The 23214-nt window shown below is 37.9% G+C and overlaps 1 protein-coding gene across 1 annotated transcript in view; it reads left to right on the top strand.

Moving 5' to 3' along the window:
- Positions 1 to 23214, top strand: part of MYBPC1 (myosin binding protein C1) — a 110717-nt gene that overhangs the window by 48479 nt on the left and 39024 nt on the right. Inside the window, exons 2-8 of the mRNA XM_050709615.1 lie at positions 833 to 909; positions 10324 to 10428; positions 11839 to 11987; positions 12187 to 12304; positions 13556 to 13607; positions 15256 to 15312; positions 18938 to 19104. Of these exons, the coding sequence (XP_050565572.1) occupies positions 833 to 909; positions 10324 to 10428; positions 11839 to 11987; positions 12187 to 12304; positions 13556 to 13607; positions 15256 to 15312; positions 18938 to 19104 (725 nt within the window). The remainder of the gene's footprint in view (positions 1 to 832; positions 910 to 10323; positions 10429 to 11838; positions 11988 to 12186; positions 12305 to 13555; positions 13608 to 15255; positions 15313 to 18937; positions 19105 to 23214) is intronic.

Below are 23214 nucleotides of genomic sequence, written 5' to 3'. Positions count from 1 at the left end.
CAAACCCAAGTTATACCAAGTACTTGACAGGTAAGTTCACCACACAAAGTCATTTTTCACAATAAATAGAGTATTGACTGCGTATTCCTTGAAGTCAGTACAATTCATATGACTTGATGAGCTTCTATGGAAAATGGTCTTGTATGCAAATTGAATGACATAAAACCCAGAAGAATAGGAATCATAATAGAAATCCAATAGTGAAATGGAGAAAACTTAGAAAATTTGATTTTGTTCAATCTATAGTTCAAGTTTTCTCACGTATACTGGGTTAGAGTTATTTCACATACACCTCATTGGAGTACATGAGAAGCTATCGACTATTCTGATCAAAAAAAACTCAAATCAAAAAGTCTAGGTAAGATGAAAATGATAATGAAGAAGACAATGAGAAATGAGAACATTCTCAATAAACTCTCTCTGTATACTGTCTTAAGGATAAACCACTTAGGGAATGGGATTCTGGATACCGTTAATATTTGGAAGTATCTCATGTAGGATCCAAGCCCATTCATACTAACAATGTTATCTAATTCTTTTCTAAGGCTTTTGTAAATAACCCCAAGAACAAAAGACTAACAACTACTTACAAACAACAACAGTATGTTGCTTTCACTGAGTACAAGAACACCTTTTTTTTTTATAATTCATTCAAAACACAGAAAATGCATTGATATGCATGCGTCTATAACAAATGCTTTATGGAATTGCAATTGTAAATGATGTATACATGTATATTAATAATTCTTTAACCATGGTTTTTCAATACTAGCAAACCTACACTATTGATGTATATTTTTAATGCTGTGTAAGTTTTTCTTTTTACTTTAAGATCCTCTCAAAAATATACTTGTACTTCCTACACAGAACAAAAAACACCACAGGATGGTGGAACTGAAAAGGGCAAAGGTGAGTTCAAAAATATATTTCAAAAATGTGCAGTAAAGAGAACATTCCTAAATGCTGTCCTGATGCTGGATTGCTTGAGTAGAAGCTGGACTCAGGATCTTGGTGCCAAATTTTAGAAGTGTGATGTGAAGCTTTCAATATCCTTCTTCTGCATGACTTACCCAGTACAAGCAAATTAAGATTCTTATGAGTATCTTCAAAACTTCCTTGAACTGACACTGTTTAGCAACAATAACTATACAGACTGTTTTTCTTAATAGATCAAATTTCAAGTGATTTGCATGAGCAGAAAGCCATCTTTAAGTGAATGCGAATGCTGGCACTGACCAAGCTTGCTTAAACTCGGTTACTACACACATTGGTAGCTTTTAAATAGTGGGGAAAATCTATAATTCTAAGCTGTTTCTATTCTATCACAGAAACTTTATATTGCATATTCTACCTTCCAGCATATTCCTCTTTCCTTCCTCATTGGGAGCTCAGATGCTGAGGTCATTAGAAGTTCTGAAAAAAAGTCTTTGAGGACTGTCTACTGTGAACAAACACATCACCGTTCCATTACCAATGCGTGTAAAATCTGCTCCATTTTCAATGCATATTTTGTATTGCTGAGATTAGACTCCAGCTCTTTTGGAAGTTCTTCCAATTAAGAAGATACATTTTGAGGGAACTGGGTCAAATTCCACTCCTTTTTGTACTTCCTGCTAAAGTAGAATGCAAACAGCTCATCAGCTTATTTTGAAAAGAATGATCTTTTTTATTTTTCATTCCAACAAAAGGTTAAACCAGAAGAAAATATACTTAAACTGATGCTTCCTTTTTATTTGGCACAGTTTTGCTTTTTCATGGCAAATCAAGAAATGGCTTGCTTGAAAATATGTTCTGCCTTTTGGTCTCCTAGACAAAATCTTGCCTTCTAGACACACTGGATTCACACACTTATAATTGCATATTTATTTAACAAAGGCATGCATGGCCATTTTTCTCAGCAAAATCAAAATGCACTGAGAATATGTGATTCAAATACTCTTTAGAATATAAAATTGCTGAACCAAGCTTCAGTGCATGTTATTTTGCTAGCTATCTTTTCATTGAGCAATTATTTTGACAAACAACATTTTGTGTGAGTAATCAAATCTGTCATCTTGGTAATGCAAACACAATTCAGGAATAACTTGCATGCCTAATGATAGGAACAAAGATGAAGTTCTTGCCTTGGGCTATTCTAGAAGTTAGTTCTGCTTGGTTTAATCTTGACACGAGAAATGGTTGTCCCTGAAGTTAACATGTACGGTGTTCTCTCTACTGTTCACAAGCCTACATTTTATTGAACTAAAAAGAAAACATGGTAGGTATCACATCAAATACTTCTATTATATTTTTATACGCGATTATACCATTTCTGTTTTGAATTTAGAGAAGAACACAGGTATTTCCTAAAGGTAAAATTCTTTATTGGTGCTTATCCTATCTAGGAGGATTTGCTGCCCAAAAATTGAGATTTCACTGTGGGAGGTGTTTCCAGTTTCAATTCACAGTGGCAGCAGCCACCTCAGTAAGAATTCCAGTGAAAATCTGAATACTGATATGTAGAAAGAATAACCTTCTGTCATGCTCCAGTGGAACTGTTAACTTTGCAAAGCAATGTATATGTCAATGCCAGACACTCAGCATTTTCAGCAGCAGTATTTGTGTCTTTTTTTTAATGACACAAATATATTTGTTGAACAGTATAATGCCATTGTTCCTATCAGCTACTGCTTTGTTGCAAAGTGTCACCAACAAAGGAAAAGTACATTTTCTGAGAGTAATTCCTTCATGTTTGATTGTCAAAAGAAAATCTTTATAATGGTGATCATGATGCACAAATCAGGAAAAGGTTCCATTTCTCCCATTTGTCCATAATCAACAAGGAAATGAGGGCAGAACCAGCCAGAGGTCAGCTTTGTATAAGCTACTTATAAAACTGTCTGTAATTTCAGAAATAACAGATTTAGGTACTTCTCTGAATGGGGAATGAAATAGAAAAAAATTCATATCTGAGTTCTACAGTGATCCTAAGATACCTGGGTGCTAGCAGTTGTGACTCCTTTGTTGATAATTTACAAAAAACTGCATGTAGGAATCTGGGATGGCCCTCTTCAGTGCAGTCAGACAATGCCTGAACCTGGTGCCTAGGAAAGAAAGCTTGGTCCATAATTATGGAGCACAGGGTCCTAAATTTTCCCCTCATTTCTAAGATGATGTTAGCTGCAGAAGTTAGCACATGAAGTATACCTATCTGTGTGTCTGTTTTACTGTTCTATTTCTTTTTAGTAGTTATTGTCTGTGTGAAATTAAATATTTATGTCCCTTTATGTTCACTGTAAAGTTAAGAAATGAAGGACTGTGATAAACTCTTTGTTATCCTGTCATTTTGCTGTAACATCAGTAGTTCACAGCAGTAATTTATTTGCGTGTATGTGTACAATAACAATTTATAGTATTTCTAGTTTGAAAAACATCTGAATTTTGTGAAAAAAATAAGGATACACATGAGCATACCTTTTATCTCCAGATCAAAAAGTGACTCAGCAGAAATCCTGCCTAATTTACTATGTTATCCTGAACCCATTCATTTTACATTCTTCTGCTTTTGTTTTTAATTTCAGTATTATCTTACACATTGGCTATTGTTATAATTGTGTTTCTAATTGTTGGAATAAATGAACTTTAATATCAATTTGCTCATTCCTTTTTAGGTCCAATCCAGCTATTCAGATTTACTTATCTCTTTTCTCTAGGTTACATCCAACCATCTACTAAAATGTCTGCATGTTTCATTCTTGTATTTCTTCAGGTTTCACTTATCCATTCATGTCTCTACTAAAATTCCATTGCTGACGTATGTACTTTAGTTTCTGAAGGGACAAGTCCCATTGATGGGACTGGTGAATGCTCTTTGAAAATCAGATGCGTAACTGAAGGCAACTAAATTTCAAACTATTTGTCTTAGGAGGCTTAAAGTGTGCTCAATAATTCCAGCATAAACTAAAATGACAGAACCTGTTGATTGAGTTACTCTCAAATTATTTATGTAGAGTGAAGACGAGGGTTCACTCTTAGTGATGTTTATCTACTTCCTGTCTTAACCCTGAAGACTTACTCCAATGTGCAGTAGTACAAAAAAAAATGTTAAGGTGCTCTAAAGTGAACTGCAGCTGCAAAACAGTGTCTCTGCCCTGGCCAGAACTCCTGCTTACATATTCCTGCCGTATCTCTCGTGCCAGCTCCCTTGGTCATCAGTGAGTGACACCAAGGGAACACTACAGAAAGATCAATAAGTTCACCAGGTCTGTTCACCAATTAAATCAAGTTTGAGATGATGCTCAAGTGGAGAAAATTTCAAAATTCACATGTTCAGTTATGTGGGACCAGACTTTTGACATTGACACATGGCTTTCAAGTATTCTTTTTAATGGTTAAAATAATAATAATAACAACAATAATAATAATAAAAAGTAAAATAAGAGCTTAGAATGATTTTGCCACTTCTGAAAAACATTAAATTTATCAACAATGTGACTGATGGCAGAATCTCAGCTTCCATTTTTGTGTAACAGATTTCAAATCAAGGGAAAGTAGGTCTAAAATTCCACAGACACATTTGCAGTGGAATTACTTAGCCTTGCATTAATTTAATTGCTAGCACGATATGTTAAAAAATCTGACATGACTTTGTCATTATTTTGCTTTCATTGAAAATGAGTATCTTCAATGTCTGCTGACACCAATGGAAGATTCAGGTGGTGAGAACTTTTCCACTTAATGTATGCTTTTCCTTCCCCTTCCCCTTCCCCTTCCCCTTCCCCTTCCCCTTCCCCTTCCCCTTCCCCTTCCCCTTCCCCTTCCCCTTCCCCTTCCCCTTCCCCTTTCCCCTTCCCCTTCCCCTTCCCCTTCCCCTTCCCCTTCCCCTTCCCTTCCCTTCCCTTCCCTTCCTTTTCCTTTCATTTCCTCTCTTCCTTTTCTCTTTCCCTTTTCTCTTTCTTTTTTTCTTTAAAAAACACATTTATAAGATAACGAATTAATCCTTCATGTGCAAGGCTTCTATTGCAACTGACATCCTCTTCCCAAGGGAATTTTTAAAAGAAGTCTAATGAATCATTAAAAAGGAATGAGTAACATGTCAGGGATAAGCATTTAAATTCGGCTATCAGACCAACCAACCTTCAGTGGTCTATCAAGCATAAAATTTAATACAACCAGAATTCTTTAAAATGCAATTAAACCTTATGTGTTTTTGCCATAGGTATTGCATTTGTCCTTGAAAAAATAAAGACAAATTTAAAGATGACTTCAGAGTTAAAAGTTGATTCTGGAAACCCAAATCTGGAAAAATTCTAATTAAAAATGTGGGTTAATATTATTCTAGTTCAACTATCTTTTCCTCCACTTTGAAATGTTCTCCAGCTTATTTTTTGTTACATTTTAAAAGACATATTGTTATCTTTGCTTTACATATATATTAGATCCTAAATATACCTAGTTTATTCCAGCCTTTCTGCTAAACATGTCTTTATTTTATTTTATTTTTTTAATTATTTGACTTTTAAGACCTTTCATGTATTTTTATCAGAAACTGGTATCTCTGGGATTTCTTGTCAACATCTAAAATTCAAAGAGATTTAGGGGATTGTTATAAAATTAGTCCTTACCTTATTCTAGATTTCTGATACTCATGATTACAATATTTCAGGTTTAATGTCATTTTCATGTTTCGTAGGCTTTTGGTTTATATAAATACATATATATCATTGTACTTTATGAGATTAAGCGTTTTTTAAATGCCTGGATTTTGATTTCTTCTGGTTATTTAATACCTGATGATTGTTAACATTCAGTGTGCTTAAAAGGAAAATCCAGTGTGATGATCATAGTTCTGTCTCTATTTTAAGGCATTATCTTATAACATGGGGGGGGGGAACAAGTTGTTTATTCCTTTCATTTTATATTAGTATTCCAATAAAGAAATTATTAAGTATAAATACAGGGGACTGTTGCATATCTTGACTTAAATGTTGCTGAATGCATATATGGTGCACATTTTAATTGCAGACATGGACATCAGAGAAATGGCATCTTCCTCAGAAGGTCAGATATGTGATTGACCTTGATTTCATTGTGGCTTTTTATGTATTTACTGTGGATTACATCTCTAACAAACAGAACCACTCAGCAGCTTCCATATAAACTCATGATTTAATAATAGATCACTGTTCACATCTCATTTTTCTTTTACTTGCTTGAAACATTAAGGTTTACCATTTCAGCTACTGAATTACGCAAAGCTTTCTTCATCAGTTTGAAGTTTCCATTGTGAGTGCTCCTGACTATTACGATTTTTCCCTTTCTTTTGCAGGTTTTACATTTTCACATAGTTGTTTTAAAGCAGATGATCGCCTGTGCTTTGAGTTTCTTTACGCAGCTTTTTTTTTCATTTGTATTTCTTTTCACAGATGAAGATGACACTTCAGTTAGTACACCACCAGCAGGTTAGGATTGACTGTGATAGTGCTTTGTGTGTGTATGTATGTATGGATTTTTCTCATGACTATTAATGAAGAAAGAGTCCAAACTTTTGGACTGAACTCAAAACATACTCATTAGAGAATAAGATTTTTGTGGTACCCAAAATTAAAGTAATCCATGTTCTGAAGTACAGGACCTTCATACCAGACAAGTTTCTTTCTGGTCCTGTCTTGAGGTTTTTGTTAGAACTTCTGCCATTGGAAGGTAAAAATCAGTAAACATCTCTGAAGGCAACTCCCCTTGTCTGTTACTATTGACAAATACAGAATGCATTTCTAGGTTAATCTTGAGACCAAATTCCAGAATTACAAATAAAATAGTTGCCTTATAATTTCAAAATAAATTTATCCACAGAATTGTCTAACACCGCTCCTTAGGCCATATGTCTTACCTACAAGACGGGTAGTTTTAATTTACCACTCCAAGCCATCACTGCCAAGCTGGCAGATAAAATGCCTTGGGTAGTTGGCAGGAGAAAAGCAACAGTACAGGGGTCATTCATGGTAGATGTGACATGGGCAACACTTCACCATTGTTTGCTTAAAGAAAGCAATGTTTTTTAAAGAGATTAGACTGTGAATGAAACACAGATTTTGGACACTAAAAAGGCTTTGCAGTGTGTCAAATGAAAAACTTTTGATCTTTCTTAAAAAAAAAAAAAAAGGTAGTTAAAACTTTTAACTAAAAATACTTTGAATCATCTTCACTGCCTTAAATGATCACATTTTCTTTGTCCATTCCAAAAGACTTTGTATTATTAACCGTGGGCTGAATGCTATCTGGAAAGTCAGTAGCAGTACATTGATTTACACTGTCAGAGCTCACTGGTAAGAGCTAAAAATATAAATAAAGTTTTAAATCACAAAACCCTAACATTTAATTTCAATTATTAATAATAAATTTTTTAAACATAATAAATAAATAGACTATTTAAACAATTCAGAGTACTGTTCCCTCAGAAAAATATTGAAGAATATAAAACAATCTCTTATCTAAAACCACCCTAATCATGAGGAAAGTATCAGCTTCATTGAAACCTTCTAAAAATGAACCACTAAAAATAAAATCTTGAATGGGAATTGAACTGAATTTAGGTTTTCTAGAGAAAAGGGGAAAAGATTTCTGATTTTTTTTTCTAAGCTGTCCACTTCCTTTTTCTGGTGTTCAACCTCATGGGTACAGTCCTAAATATTTATTCTAATCTTCTTGCATGAAGAATCAATGTTCTTAAAATCCCAATGACCTGAGGTCAGTTAAACTGTGATCTCCAAGCTGGTGTCACCTAAATTGCTCTTCCCTTTCAGATGGGATGTCTAAGCCAGCGGAAAGAAAAGATTCAGGTGAGAACTCCTGAACAACATGTTGAAATACTCCAAATTTTACATGATAAAATCATTATTAATGAGTTATTTATTAAAGATAGTACTTAATTTTAATTCCACTGTTTATACACATTAACTTTTCAAATGCTTTTAAATATCAGATTCTTAAATAGGTTTCTAGCAGCTAAACCGAGAGAAGGCTTTGATGCACCAGACAGGACATGTATCAGTCTTTACACATACATACATACCTATCTATCTATATATATTTCCATATAGATAGATATGCAACTATTCCCTTCCTCAGCCTACAGGGTGGCAGTGGCATACCTGAATCCCATACACAGTCCCCAGGAGACTTGTAGGAGAATGGCTTCTTCTCACAGCTCAAAGGATGGTGGGGAGAACTTAGCAAAGTCATAACCTCTTTCTTCCTACTCTGCCAGGTAATGCATACTACACCCAGTTTTGTGGTTTCAGGATTTGCAGCCTCTGGAACAAAATGAGCAGCAGGTACTTCAACCATGGTTATTGACCCGGCATAGCAGCCTATGCCAGGCCCACGAGGCAACGTCAAACCCACGTTTTGTTCTGTTTGTTTAATAAACAGGAAAAAGCTAATGTCCAGAGGTGATGATAATATGTATGCATTATTTTATGTGGTACTGAATTAATGAGTCTATGTAAGTTTCTTCCATTTATTAATATCCTTTTTTCCATTTCACCCTGTGGTGTCTCAGGTTCATTATTGCACGTGACAAGTTCCTGTTCCAAGCGCTGTTAGATCCTTCTGTTCATATCAGTAACTCTCACTTGTTCTTAAGTGTTTCCATATACTAGTATACTATATCAGCATAATCTAAATATCTAGAGTATATAGAGTATATATAGATATGTATCTATATATATTTGTGTGCATGTATGTCTGCATATGTCTTCATATATGTGTATATACATGTGTGTATATACATGTATGTCTTTACATGTGAAAAATATTGTACAAGCAGAAATATACGGAGGTATTAGGCACACCATACATAATTCATTGAAAGAATTAAAGGCAAAGATGTTACAACAGAGCTATCCAGCATTTTGATGTCTTTTTGAAATTTCTAATAGACTTCAGGATAATAAAAACAGTTTAGATGCATTTTCTATGGTTGTCATGGCAATAGCAACATTCATGAGTTAAAAAGGTTCCCATAGTATTAATCTCTATGAGACAGAAAGACAATTTTGACTTCTAGCAAACTAGTTTCAACAGAAAATACTGAGCAGGGAAAGGATCTTTAAATTTCAGAACATGGCTTGAGAAGATTAAAAAAGTTGTTTAATTGGCTCATCATTTGTAGTAGTTACAAAACCAAAATCAAAAGAGCGTTGGATAAACTACAGAAAGCTATCTTTGATTCAGAAATAACTAGAAGTCCCTTGGGAGCAAGGGATGCAGCTCTGGTTTGAAAGACATGGCCGGCTTTGTTTGGTATAGCTGAACATTTCCACATTTGCCCTGCTCTTCAGTACTGCCAGGGTAGCACTGACTTTACTCAGTTTTACCTATGAACTGACCAGAGCTCCTCAAAAGAAAAGAGATGTGACAAGTTCTTTCTTGGAATGAGACGTACTTTGCCTTTCGGTAGACAGGTACCCTCTCTTGGTAGAGACAGTCACTATCTTGCTCTCCCTGCCTTTTCTGTTAGGAATTAGCATTAAGCATGCTTTTGCATGCAAGAAATAACCACACAACACAAAGCCCTGGATATTCAGATAAGCAGAAACACCAGGAACACAAAGCTGTGCTGGCACAGTTTTCTGCCTTGGGAACATTGCTCACTTGCTTCTTCTCTCACTACCATTGCTCCTTTTCAGTTCCAAAATCTGTTTCTAGAAGAGAAGATGCTGTGCCTGAACATGTGATGGAATCATTTGCATCTGATGAACTATTTCTCTGTAATGATCAATTCCCAAACTCTTTGTCTCTATCATGGTAGAAGAGAACAAAGCTCAAAATTAAGCTTCATCAGTGGCCTATTTTGGAAGCAAAAAGGACAAACTAGCTTGTACAATCAACTGAGCTTGAGTTTGGGAGACACTCACAGAAACGATGCATCATCTGTGTTTTGTGTGTTGTTATAGCTGTTTGTGTTTTCAGAACCTCCATCTCTGGTTTCCCTTCTGAAAAACAAAGAGCTGACCTTTGTGTATTGCCTCTGTAAAGCACTCATGGTTGAATGCTGGTGCCATTCAAGTTGCGCAGTACCCACCCTGGCTGATCAGGTTGCTCTCTCTTCTTCCGTAAGAGTTTCATTTTCTGTCACCACAGAAGTAGCATTCTTTCAGGAACTGTACACAATGTGACAGCCAATCCATGGATGTCAGTGTGAACAAAAACTTACATATTTTTCAGGACATCTGAAGAAAGAGGTAATAGGGTTAGACAGTTTAGTGAGTTCAGGTAAGTGTATTATGGAGGGAGTAAAACATGCTCAGATAATTGATATTTCCCTCTCTCCCTGCATCTCAGTATGGTCAATTGGAGATGGAGCTCCAGAGGAGACAGAAAAACGTGATGACTCCCAAAGATCCACCTTATTCGTCGAAAAACCTCAGAGTGGTTCAGTGAGTGTTGGTAAGTGCTTGGAAACAAAATTAAAAGCCACTTCCTGAGAGACAGAGACAGAGACTGAAAAGAAGTATGTGCATTTCATACAGCACTCAACTTTCTGCCCCCAGCTACAAATACTTCCACTGATTTTAGTTGGATGTGAAGTCCACTCTTTGAAGGCAAAACAGAATTTAAAAAGAGAAGCAAAAATAAATAAATAAATAGAATTCAAAACTAACTTAAATAATTTACTGGGCACAATGGCTAGGAGTTACAGTTTCTGGAGAAGAGAGCTTATTACTATGATGCTGTTGGTTGTAATGTTATTGATATGTCAGGAAGATCTCATCTACACAGAGACCTGCGGAGTAGCCTAAAGATTCACAGGTCAACTTTTATGCACTGCAGCTGCATGTAAATCAGCAAGTAGATTGAGCTGATTAATAGGAGCAAATTTGTAAGGAGGCTGGCTGAGTGGAACTGTCGCCCCTAATATAACCATTCTGGGGGATTTGCTCTGGATTCTCTCTAGTCTGCTGGTCTAAGTACCTTCTAGCAGTTGGAGCACAGGAGGTAAACTCTCAGAGCACGTCTTTGGTTTTAATTTCATCCCAGAGGAATTCACTGCAAGCAGTCTGCGACCCTTCTGTGAAGTAAGCCAGACCACAGTAAATGGGGAGAGCAAGGAGGTTCAAACTGCACTTCTGAGCCATACTAACATGTCAATGTAAGCAGTGTAGCAGCATAGCAGCAGTGGTGCCAAGTTCAGTACAGGTTACTTAAAATGTCTGTTATGTACAGAGATACACTAGTAGGTGGGCAGATGGGTTTTTCTTACACACTCCTACTATTTTTCTCAGTTTCTGAGAAGAAAAAGAGAATTTTGAGCAGATTTATTTGGAAAATAAATATAAAGAATTAGCTGTATTCTTCTCTGGAACCCCTGAATGTTAGGATGGAAATTCCCAAATTACTGTTTACAGAAGAATCTTTTCCTTCCCTTTTCACCTTCCAGAATTAATGATAGAAATAGATGAAGAGCTCCAGACTTTCTTTTCCAGACTGGAGTTTATGTTACAAGTGGCTGGCAGCCTAGGAATGTGCATGCTTATTTTAAGCAAGGAAATGCAAGTATTGGGAACAATTCGCCCATGACAACATGGAGTTTTGCCTCAGCTAATTTTTCGTGCTTCTTAGTTTGGCTCAAGCTCCACATCGTCACGGGCAGAAGGCTTCCAGACCCCAAATAATTAATCTTTGTAACACTCTGGAGTGTATATTCTCATAGTCTCTGTCACCCCCTCTGATTCTTACTGTCATGGTAGTGCTAACACATGGAGACTGGAAGGAGCCGTTGTAAATGAAACTTATACAACTGTGACTGAGCTATCGTGGTCCTCAATTATTGTCTTTTTTTTTTTTTCTTTTTAAAAGGTGGGAATATTACATTTATAGCCAAAGTAGAAGCCAAAGATCTTCTCCGAAAGCCAAATGTTAAGTGGTTTAAAGGAAAATGGATGGACCTGGCCAGCAAAGCGGGGAAGCACCTACAGCTGAAGGAGTCATTTGAGCGTCATACTAAGGTTTGCCTGCTTTTCCTTTTCACAGACAAAGCTCCAGAGAGCTTAAAGATCAGTTTTAGACAATAGGCAGAATTTCAAGAGAAGCGGATTCTAACCCTGGCCTCACCATACTGGTTTAGGTCTGGAAAACAAAACTTTTAACTTCTGCTTTATGCAAGCGTATCCCCCATATTAATAAACAATTATGTTTTATTTTTAGATTCACACATTTGAGATGCATATCATTCAAGCTAAGGAAAACTACGCAGGGAACTATCGCTGTGAAGTATCTTACAAGGACAAGTTTGACAGTTGCTCTTTTGACCTTGAAGTCACTGGTAAGATTCCACTTGCATCTGTAAAGCTTTATAAATATATATGTATATTTACCTGAAATACCACATCATTTTGTTCAAACCTTATCATAGATGGCAGAGAATTAAGCATCTGTGATTTCTTATATAAACATTGGGATAAATACTCTGCTGGACATTTAGGTTTGATCCAAAAATTAGAAAAGCTGGCAGATTAAACTCCCATTGAATTCAAAACAGGCTGCAACACACAAGACAGAGAACCAGGCCTAGGGCTATTCAGAGAGTGAGGTTTTGTCTGGCAGCCTCTGAGGAGTGGGAGGTGTAGAGGGCACCGCTCTCCAGTGCTCGCACCCTGCTCAGGCATGGTGTGATCATACCTCAGAAAGCCAGATTTCTTCTACACCACGTGAAAACAATGAATAGCCCAACAAGAAGAGCACTGGAGATTTATATCTTTGCCTGTTTCTGCATCCTAATAGGTCTGACCAGCAAACATTAACCCACAGTCTCATCTTTTCCTTTGAGAGCACTTCTGCCAGCACAACACTGCATGCATACCTGCACGATCAGCCTGAGAAAGACAGATTGTCTTCCGAAATTCCAGGGACAGCAGCCAGCAGACCAAATAGTTGTTCAACCGAGTAAAACACGCCTACGAAACGGCCCAGACTGGGTTGTTTTTTCACCAGTCAGGGCAAGTAGGCCACAGCGAATGGGATGTTTAATGGCTGACTGACAGCCCAAGGGGCACAGGAAGGCTGTGTACTCAGAGGTCTGCTAGCCAGGAGCCCGTGTGGCTGCATCCAAGCACTTGCTGTGGATCAGAACCTCTTAATCCGATTAAGACTGGCACAGAGGAGTAATTCACACAAAGCCAAGAGTCAGCATGGGCCTGTAGCCATAGAGAAGAGTGCCCTTTTCCTCTGAGGCTCGGCATATTGAGAAAGTGAGAGATGCAAGTGGGAGAGAAAGGGTAGGGAATGGGAAGAAAAAGGCCAAAGCCTGTGTACAGGCAGGAAGGTGTGTGAGAGAAACACCGCTGAGACGGATCTCCTATGCAGAACTGCAAGAAGTAGGTCAGGGAAATTCATTAAGTAAACTTGGTTTATCACTGAGCAGCTTCACATCTATCAGAACTTATGTCAAAGGTACACAAACTGTGATCATTTAGCTGGAAACAGAAGAAATTTCACATGCCAAATCGCATTGATTACATAAACTACATCAATTTCAAATTATGTTTTTAATTCCTGTATTACTGTTACTTCACAGAATCTTCTCAAGCTGCTCCATCCATTGACATCAGATCTGCTTTCAAAAGAAGGTAACTTCAACCGGTGATCCCATGAAACTCCTCAGTAATGGATGCTGGTAGCGTGTACAGAACTTGCATCAATCTTGGCAGGCAGTTGTATCAAGTAACTTCGCACTGGTTTTGGAAATAAAAATTTAAAAAATGGAGCTTAAGGTATTTGTTAGTGGGTAAGAATGAAATAGCTACAACACAGACAGTACTCTTCTGTAAAACTACAATGCCATTGCTTTAAGAGAAGGTGCGATATTTAAGGCAATTCAATATCTGATTCTTCAGAGGTTTTTAAAAACATATTTTCATTCACTAAAATATTTCACCACATTCCTGAAAATTGTCAGCTATGACATGAAAGACCCTGGTCCCAATCCTATACTGATCAAAAGCAGAGACAAAAAGGACACTGATTTCAAGAAGACAAGAGCTGGCCTTATCTTATCCTACAGTAAAAAAGTGTCATAAGGCCATCTTTAGAGAAAAACTAGAAATAATATATATAAATATATATATATAAATATACATGAAATATGCAGAAGATATAAAAAAAATAATATGTGCACAGGCTGTAAGGTATTGTGTCTGAAGTTTTTTTCCTTCTTAGTTACCTTTGTTATAAAACAACAAATAAAATCATCTTTATATTTTATTGTGAAAATTGTCATACAAGGACAGAAGTATTCAGACTGAAAATGTTTTATAGATAGAAAATGAATGCAGTTTATTAATTTACACGTGTAAGCAAAGTTGTGACTAAAAAGTAACTGCTTTTATTTAGAGAGATTTGATTTAAAGAGTAAAGACAAAAGATGTTACATTAAAGGCGCACACCTCTCTTCAGCACATCTTTTTTAAAGTGCAATATTTTTTTTTAAAGTGCAATAATTTTTAACTGCAATAATTACTGCCCAATCAGATGAGGATATCTCTGAATATTGTCTGTTTTTCTAAGGAATACCTAGCATGCAAAATCATGGATAAAATACTGGCATTGTTTGACTTACCATTCACAGGATTTTACCCTTCCTGTTTGCAAACATTAAGGGCATTATTTTGTTTATATTCATTTGTATAATAAGGTTTTACTGCTTAAGGTTACATTAAAGAAAAATATGCACCTTCATAATAATATGATTTCATCTGTAAAAATATACAATGTACTGTTTTTAACTTTCTCCCTTCATTTAGAAAGTTAAGTCTTAAGTATAATGTCAAATGGTATTTGACACAGACATACATTGTTAAAAGCACCACGCAGCAATACAAATCTTTGTTTTACATTCATAGCAAAAGATCAGCACAAGCCCTTTGTTTTTATACAGATACACGATGTAAATGAAAAACAAAGCTCATTGTGTTGACTAGCTCACGTTCATTTGTGTTACTGAAATCTAACACAAATCTTGGCAAATTTATGTATGCAGTTACAAAAATTTGTCATCAAAGTATAATAACAAGCAATACAAACCTTTGTGTTATTTTTCACAAGCGTCTAAAGTAACATAACTTGTGTGAAAAAGAATACAAGTTTGTGTTGATTTTATACCATTAGCTGTGTGTCTGGACAGTGTTGAGTATGAGAGATGTGCAGAGAGTTTGCAATGTGTGTTGTCTAAGTTTTTGTGTATTAAACAAAGATTTGATCTTTTTCTATTAATAACAGCGGTGATGGACAAGACGATGCAGGAGAACTTGACTTTAGTGGTCTCCTGAAACGTAGGTGAGAACCAAGTGATGCAGTGAGCAGGTGTGGATTGCAAACCATTAGGTTCGCACACAGAAAGAGTCAGGTGTAGCATTAATAACTTTTTAAGACTTTTCTGACCTTTCATTTTTTTCAATGTTTCTAACTATCATTCTCATAGTATAATATGCAAATATTCAGTTAATTGTACCTTTAAGTGTGCTGTAAAGAAAACTCAGACTTGAGTGTACTGGGAAAAAAGTGAGCCACAACCTGAAGAGACCAATAACATTTAGTCTACTTGCTATTTCTTTTGTGTTTGCATGGAGGCTTGAGGGGGAGAATTTCCTATGCAGGGATGAGCAGTTCAGAAAATTGGGTCTGTTGCAAGAGCAAAGAGCTTCAAGGGTTGAATTTATCTCTTTGGGCACATCTTAATTTGATTTCATAAGCATTGCAATACAAAAAATCATATTATGCTTTCAAATCATGGAGACTGGTATTCTTTGTAGCTTTCTGTTTCAATATGTGCACACTAATATTCAATGGTGGTTTATTCACCTTAAATACTGTGATGGAGAAAAACCTGGGCCTGTGTTTCTCTGGTTCACCTTGAAAATCTGGTGATATAGTAGCTATGCTGTTAGCTATTTCAGACTTTAAACCCAGGTTAGTCTTTTAACAGATTAAGAAAATTCCAGGAAAGGAAGAATTGACCTTACCCAACTTTCATCTGCACCAGTTAGTCAGCTCCTCTTTGTTTGTTTTTTTAATTTATCAAAAAAAAAATGTATATGCCATGGAAATCAATGGTAACTGACCACAGAGATCTGGGAAAAGAACCATATTCTTTATTTTATCTACCACTTACTCTGAAAGAGAAAAACCCAATATACAGTATTAATTACATTTAAAAGTTCACAATAGGATCATGGACTATGATGGGGAGAAGAGTATTTTGGCAACTAAAGCAAGACTGAAGTGAAAACAGGAAGGCTGAAGATAAATGTAGGAAGCGAAAGAATTATGTGAACCAATTCAAATATACCAGGTCTTTGGTTTTTTAATCTTCTCATCCCTTATTAGGATCTTCAGTTTGACTTTTTATCATACTCATACAACTTACCATAAGAGTTCTCATGACTGCCTGGGGGGTGTTTTACTAACAATGTGAGGTGCATGTAAGAGGTCTTGGTGTTTTCGTGGAAAGAGAAATGTGAAAAATACTTGTTATCACTTCACTAAAAAGTTACTCACATGTTTTGTAAGATAAATACTGTATAGCCATATAAATGTATTATAAATATCATGCGGTTAATGGGCAAAGCAAACTTTTACTTTATAAACACCGTTTAATTGTGGTGAAAGCAGTGTCTCACCTCCTTGCTTCAAGCACTGAAATGCAACCTCATACTTATGAGCTTAATTAAATGATAAGGCTGCTACTTAATCCACAGTGTGGATATTAGTAGCCATTTCAATTACAAAAATAAATGTTTTCATTTCAGTGTTTCAAAAGGCAGCGTTGCAGGTCCACTCCTTCTCATTTGTATGGCCATACTACCAAGAAGAGAGCTAGAACTTTTCACCTGTCATGCATAATAGTCAAAACATGTTTGTTCATTTAAAAACAAACAAACAAAAACCTAAATGCACAGAATCTGTATACTGCCCACTTCCTAATTTCATGCTGGTCTTGCAGGAAGACAAACCAGTTTTTATCTCAGTAAGCAACTCTGTGACTGGTTATGCTTCATCAATGCAATGAATCAATAACAGCATGAAATTCCAAAAGGCACAAGATCTCAAAAACACTCAAACATTTACGTGCTTTTTTAATAAGTATATCTTTCAGCAAAATGCACATTTTCAGGGAAGAAGTCTGAAAGCAATTTTGTGGAGAGATCAATCTGCTTAGAAAATGTGTAGCATTGTTTGCCCACTATCCACAGCAGAAACTATTATGGTCTCAGAACAAAGTTGGTTTGCTCTGTGTCAAAATTTGTTCTCCCATTACTTAAGAGGGAAAAAAATAAAAATAAAGCACCTGGAACAAATTACTTAAACTGGTTGAAAATCAGGATACTCTAACTGATCCTCATTCTCAACTACTGCCTGATTTAAAGGGGTACATTGTCATAATACCCACAGAGCATAACTCCTCTTAGCACCGACAGGAGTTGCATGGCAAGCAGCCAGCCCTGGGAGAGGAGATTGCCACCCCACTGAGTGTGTCAGCTTTTACATATGTTTGCAAGCTGATCTTGACTTGCCACCATGCAGCAGGAATCTCACCAAAATGCCAGCGTTCGCAGTACATAGTCACTCTCCAGAAATCCTGAGCACAGACAAAAGTAAAAAGAACAAAATATGAAGTTAGATACCAGAGATTTTCTAAGAATTATTCTAATCTAACATTGTATTTCAAAGACTCCTCAGTAAGAAGGTTTTTATTCCTTTTTAAAATAACACTGGCGTATTAGGAAAATTAATAAATCTCATGGATTAAACAGAAAAGTGGTTTCCCATAGTCACTCATCCAACCATGCTGGGATCCCCAGTGCTTTTTTTGTATTCTTGTTAAACAAAATTCTCTGACTTGATCACACTCAATTCTAACAGTGTGTCACTGCAAAGCTCAGTCTTTTTTTGTTTCTCAAATGTTTATTTTCTCATTCTGTTCTCAAAAGAACTGATTTCATTAGACTGGCTTGATCAAGGCAGAATGATCCTGGTCTGAGTCTAATGAACTCACAGGAAAAAAAGGTCTACATTCCTTCTTCATTTCCTGGTTTGTTATAGCAGTTCAGTTTGAGCTAAGCTTTCATTCTCAAAAATTGCCATTTTGTTTAGGATACTTCCATTTTCTCTCATCTAATGGTTGCCAGTGTTACTTTTCTCTGTTGTTTTTCTTAGCTTGGAGTTGAAGATAGTAAATACGGTATTGAATCGTAAAGCACAGGCCTCTAAAAACATTTCCCATTCTTAAGACTGAGATAAACATGGAAGCCATCAGATCCATCTTGCAACTCCAAGCTGGTGTGGGAATCTCTATTTCCTATCCATATGCCAAATTTCAAGTGATTCTGAGAAGCACTGGTGTAACTATAAACAGACTGAGATTCCCTTAGATTTCAATATGTCATTTCATAGGTCACCACCTGCAACAGTTACAGGGACTGAGTTTGAAAACATTTTTGTATAATTATGAAATGTAAGGATTAGACTTAGATCTCAGTGGTGCCATCATAAATTTCCCCTGATTCCAGTGATTTAAACAGGATTAGCACATATTCTATTATAGTACTACATTTTCAAACTGTTTCGTTTTATAATGAAGAAATATAACATTTCTAATAGCTGATTACATCAAAAAAGGACAAAGTAAAACATACACCCAAATTCTGCCATGGAGAATGTAAACTAAGTTGTGAGCGTCATTCTGAACTAATCCACTCATACTGAGTGGACCTAGGGCTTGAATTCACTTACTTACAGATGTATGGAAGACTTGATGTCAAAATGAAAAAAAAAAATGATGGTGACCTTCAAATTTTCATCAAAACATTTCTAACCTCACCATGGATTCAGTTCCACCCTTTTCCTGGTATGATAAGGCCTCGCTAACTCTTCTTCCACAATTTTATTTTGCTACTGTTAGGGAGATTAAACAGCAAGAAGAAGAACCTGAGGTAGATGTGTGGGAGCTCCTGAAGAACGCTAATCCCAGTGAATATGAGAAGATTGCTTTTCAGTATGGTATCACTGACCTGAGAGGCATGTTAAAGCGTCTGAAGCGCATGCGCAGGGAAGTGAAGAAGAGTGCAGGTATGGATAAGGCAGAATATTTTTATGCTCAGTAGTCAGACATGACCATTCACCTTATAAGCCAAATCTAACTGCATTTCCATGCAAGGGCACATGCATGCTACAACTCCAACCCTGTCCAACACACTGCAAGGAGTTAATCAGAGGTGGACTTGGTCCACTGCTGGTGTAAATACCCTGTCCCATTCAGTGCTTACCAAAACCACCCCTCCCTCTTGGCCAAACAGTAGTCCTAACTGGAATTAAGTCTCCAGCTGTGTGAAGAGGTTTTTACGTGGTAAAACAATATGTAAATTAGACCTTGTGTTATCATTAATATCTTTTGCTCTAAAATGGAGTCATCATTGTTTGCTCTTTTAATTTCATTTTGCTCTTAATCTGACATTTCTTAGAAATCCCAGCTGAACTAAAAACCCTTCACCCTCTGCTGAGTAAGCGCATTCAGAGCTATCTTTCTCCAGCTACCGTACTGAATAATATGTGCAGTACAATATGTACATACATAAATATAGATATGTGCTTATACATACGTGTATATAAAGTATAGATATATTTTTAACAATATGTATAGACACAGAAACATACACATACAAATACATCATGCTATCCATAATACTATTTTGTCATGTGTCATCTGCATGTTCCGGGTGAGCATTTCAGAACTGGATGCAATATACATCTGCTGCTCCACTGGTTTCCTGGAAGATTCCCTTTTCGCGTAGATGAAATCCTCCACCCCCACATGAATGCAGGAACCTTCCCAAAGGAAAGGGAGCTTGGCCAAAATTTCATTAACCCATGATGATTGTCACCCTGTAAAATAGTTACTGGGATCAATAGCATATGGGTGAACCTAGAACAGTGTTCAAGCAACCATAACTTCTGGCAGAGACTGGACCAAGACTTGGCTTGCTCCAAAATGTGCTGAGTATAAAGATGATGCAAAACTGTCTTTGCTTGATATTTCTAGTTCTGCACTGAATTTTACGGCCATATTAGATATTCTGAATCAATATATTTGATACATAGATATGCCTATTTCAACTTGTCTTAAATTCTTAGAAGTAAAACAAACTGTTGTACTTCAGTCTTCTTTGGAAATATTCAATTGTTTATAGCCAGCTGGATATTCAAAGATCCATAAATTTCCTTGCTTTTAGAGTAATTTATTTTATAACATTCTAGTCTACAAACTCATAACTAATGATACGGGATATCCAGTATAAAAGAAAGAATAACAGATTTTAAGTTATGAAAAGACAACATCTTTTTAGGCATATACTTAGTAGAGATTTCCCATCCAAAAAGTGTTGTTGAGACAAAGTCTGATTGAAAGAGTTCATCTAGATAAGAACGACAAAACTTTCTCTCAACAAGTACAAGAGCTAATTTAAAATATTTTGCAGTAATCCAGCTGCCTGATACACCCTTTCTCCTCCTCCTTTACCTCACATCATCACACTTGTGATGCTACTACAAATTAACCTTTATGGATAACCTCTTCATTTGCTGGTATATCTGATTCTAGCCACTGTTGGGAGAAATGGAGTTGATGTTTTTTGGCTGAGACACTGTGGCAGTTTTTGAATCCAGTGGAGATATCTAAGGGGTTGAAGAACAGGGACACTCCTCACCTACCCCAACCCCTACGAGTCTGGAAAGGCCTGGAAGCTAATGCAGGAACTGTGCAGCTGGCAGGAAGAGCTGCTCCCTACCCAGATGCATCACATGGAGGTGCTGGAATGTTGTAATGTGGAAAGAGACACAGACAGACACAGACACAGATTTCTAGGTTGGAAGAGACCTCAAGATCATCGAGTCCAACCTCCGACCTAACACTAAGTACTCCACTAAACCATATCACTAAGCTGTACATCTAAACGTCTTTTAAAGACCTCCAGGGATGGCGACTCCACCACCTCCCTGGGCAGCCCGTTCCAATGCTTAATAACCCTTTCGGTAAAGAAGTACTTCCTAACATCCAACCTAAAACTCCCCTGTCGCAACTTTCGCCCATTCCCCCTCGTCCTGTCACCAGGCACGTGGGAGAACAGACCAATCCCCACCTCACTACAGCTTCCTTTAAGGTAACTGTAGAGAGCGATAAGGTCGCCCCTGAGCCTCCTCTTTTCCAGGCTGAACAAGCCCAGCTCCCTCAGCCGCTCCTCGTAAGACTTGTTCTCCAGACCCCTCACCAGCTTGGTCGCCCTTCTCTGGACTCGCTCGAGCACGTCCATGTCCTTCCTGTAGCGAGGGGCCCAAAACTGAACACAGTACTCGAGGTGTGGCCTCACCAGAGCCGAGTACAGGGGGACAATCACCTCCCTAGACCTGCTGGCCACACTGCTTCTTATACAGGCCAGGATGCTGTTGGCCTTCTTGGCCACCTGAGCACACTGCTGGCTCATATTCAGCCGACTATCAACCAATACTCCCAGGTCCTTCTCTGCCAGGCAGCTTTCCAGCCACTCATCTCCCAGCCTGTAGCGCTGCTTGGGGTTGTTGCGCCCCAGGTGCAGGACCCGGCACTTGGCCTTGTTGAACTTCATACAGTTGACCTCAGCCCATCGCTCCAGCCTATCCAGATCCTCCTGCAGAGCCTTCCTGCCCTCGAGCAGATCGACACACGCACTTAGCTTGGTGTCATCTGCAAACTTACTGAGGGTGCACTGGACGCCCTCATCCAGATCATCGATAAAGATATTAAAGAGGACCGGCCCCAGTACCGAGCCCTGGGGGACACCACTTGTGACCAGCCTCCAACCAGATTTGACTCCATTCACCACAACTCTCTGGGCCCGGCTATCCAGCCAGTTTCTAACCCAGCGAAGCGTACGCCAGTCCAAGCCCCGAGCAGCCAGTTTCTTGAGGAGAATGTTGTGGGGAACGGTGTCAAAAGCCTTACTGAGGTCAAGGTAAACCACATCCACAGCCCTTCCCTCATCCACCAAGCGCGTCACTTTGTCATAGAAGGAGATCAGGTTCGTCAAGCAGGACCTGCCTTTCATAAACCCATGCTGACTGGGCCTGATCGCCTGCTCGCCCTGCAAGTGCCGCGTGATGACCCTCAAGATAATCTGCTCCATGAGCTTTCCTGGCACTGAGGTCAAACTGACAGGCCTATAGTTACCCGGGTCTGCCCTCCGGCCCTTCTTATAGATGGGCGTCACATTGGCTAGCCGCCAGTCAACTGGGACCTCCCCCGATAGCCAGGACTGCCGATAAATGATGGAAAGCGGCTCGGCCAGCTCCTCCGCCAGTTCTTTCAGTACCCTCGGGTGCATCCCATCCGGCCCCATCGACTTGCGCACATCCAAGCTCCTTAGCAGGTCGCCAACCATTTCCTCATGAATAGCAAAGGCCACATCCTGCTCCCCATCCCCTTCCGCCAGCTCAGGGCACTGGGTATCCAGAGAACAACCGGTATTGCCGCTAAAGACTGAGGCAAAGGCGGCATTAAGCACCTCAGCCTTTTCTTCATCCTTAGTAACTAGGTTTCCCCTCGCATCCAGTAAAGGATGGAGATTCTCCTTAGTCCTCCGTTTCGCATTGATATATTTGTAAAAGGATTTTTTGTTGTCTTTAACGGCAGTAGCCAGGTTGAGCTCCAGATGAGCTTTGGCCTTTAGCTCCAGATGAGCTTTGGCCTTTAAGCATTTGAGCATCCCTCAGCACCTGGTACCAGTCTGTCTGGTCCCTCTCCCCAGATCCATGTTGAGTAGGATGAGGCTGCCAGTCATATCAGGATTTTTCTGTAGTCAGGGTTTTCCCTACAGAAGCATCTTTAGATAGTATGCAAAAAGTCTATATGACAGGCTGATAGTAGGGTGCTTTTCCCCTTAAGCTACCTTTATTATTATCAGTTGAAATCTCTTACACTTCAGTAAGATCTAAAAAAAAAAAAAAAAAAAAATCCTGTTCAAATGTAGTAGTTCTGTTCCTGCTGTTTCAATATCCTCAGTCTCCTGCAATGAGACATGCATAATATAAACTTTATCAGAAGTTGATTATTTAGCAGCTGGTGATGCGTTTGAGGCATCATTGATTTTTGAGCCATAGGTCATCTGCTCCCCTGGGTCTAATATTTGTAGCTGGCAATAACTAAATGTT

Source organism: Cygnus atratus, chromosome 1 (assembly GCF_013377495.2).
Source record: "Cygnus atratus isolate AKBS03 ecotype Queensland, Australia chromosome 1, CAtr_DNAZoo_HiC_assembly, whole genome shotgun sequence".
NCBI lineage: Eukaryota > Metazoa > Chordata > Aves > Anseriformes > Anatidae > Cygnus > Cygnus atratus.
The sequence above is the reverse complement of the archived record's forward strand: the minus strand, read 5'-3'. Positions and strand labels throughout refer to the sequence as shown.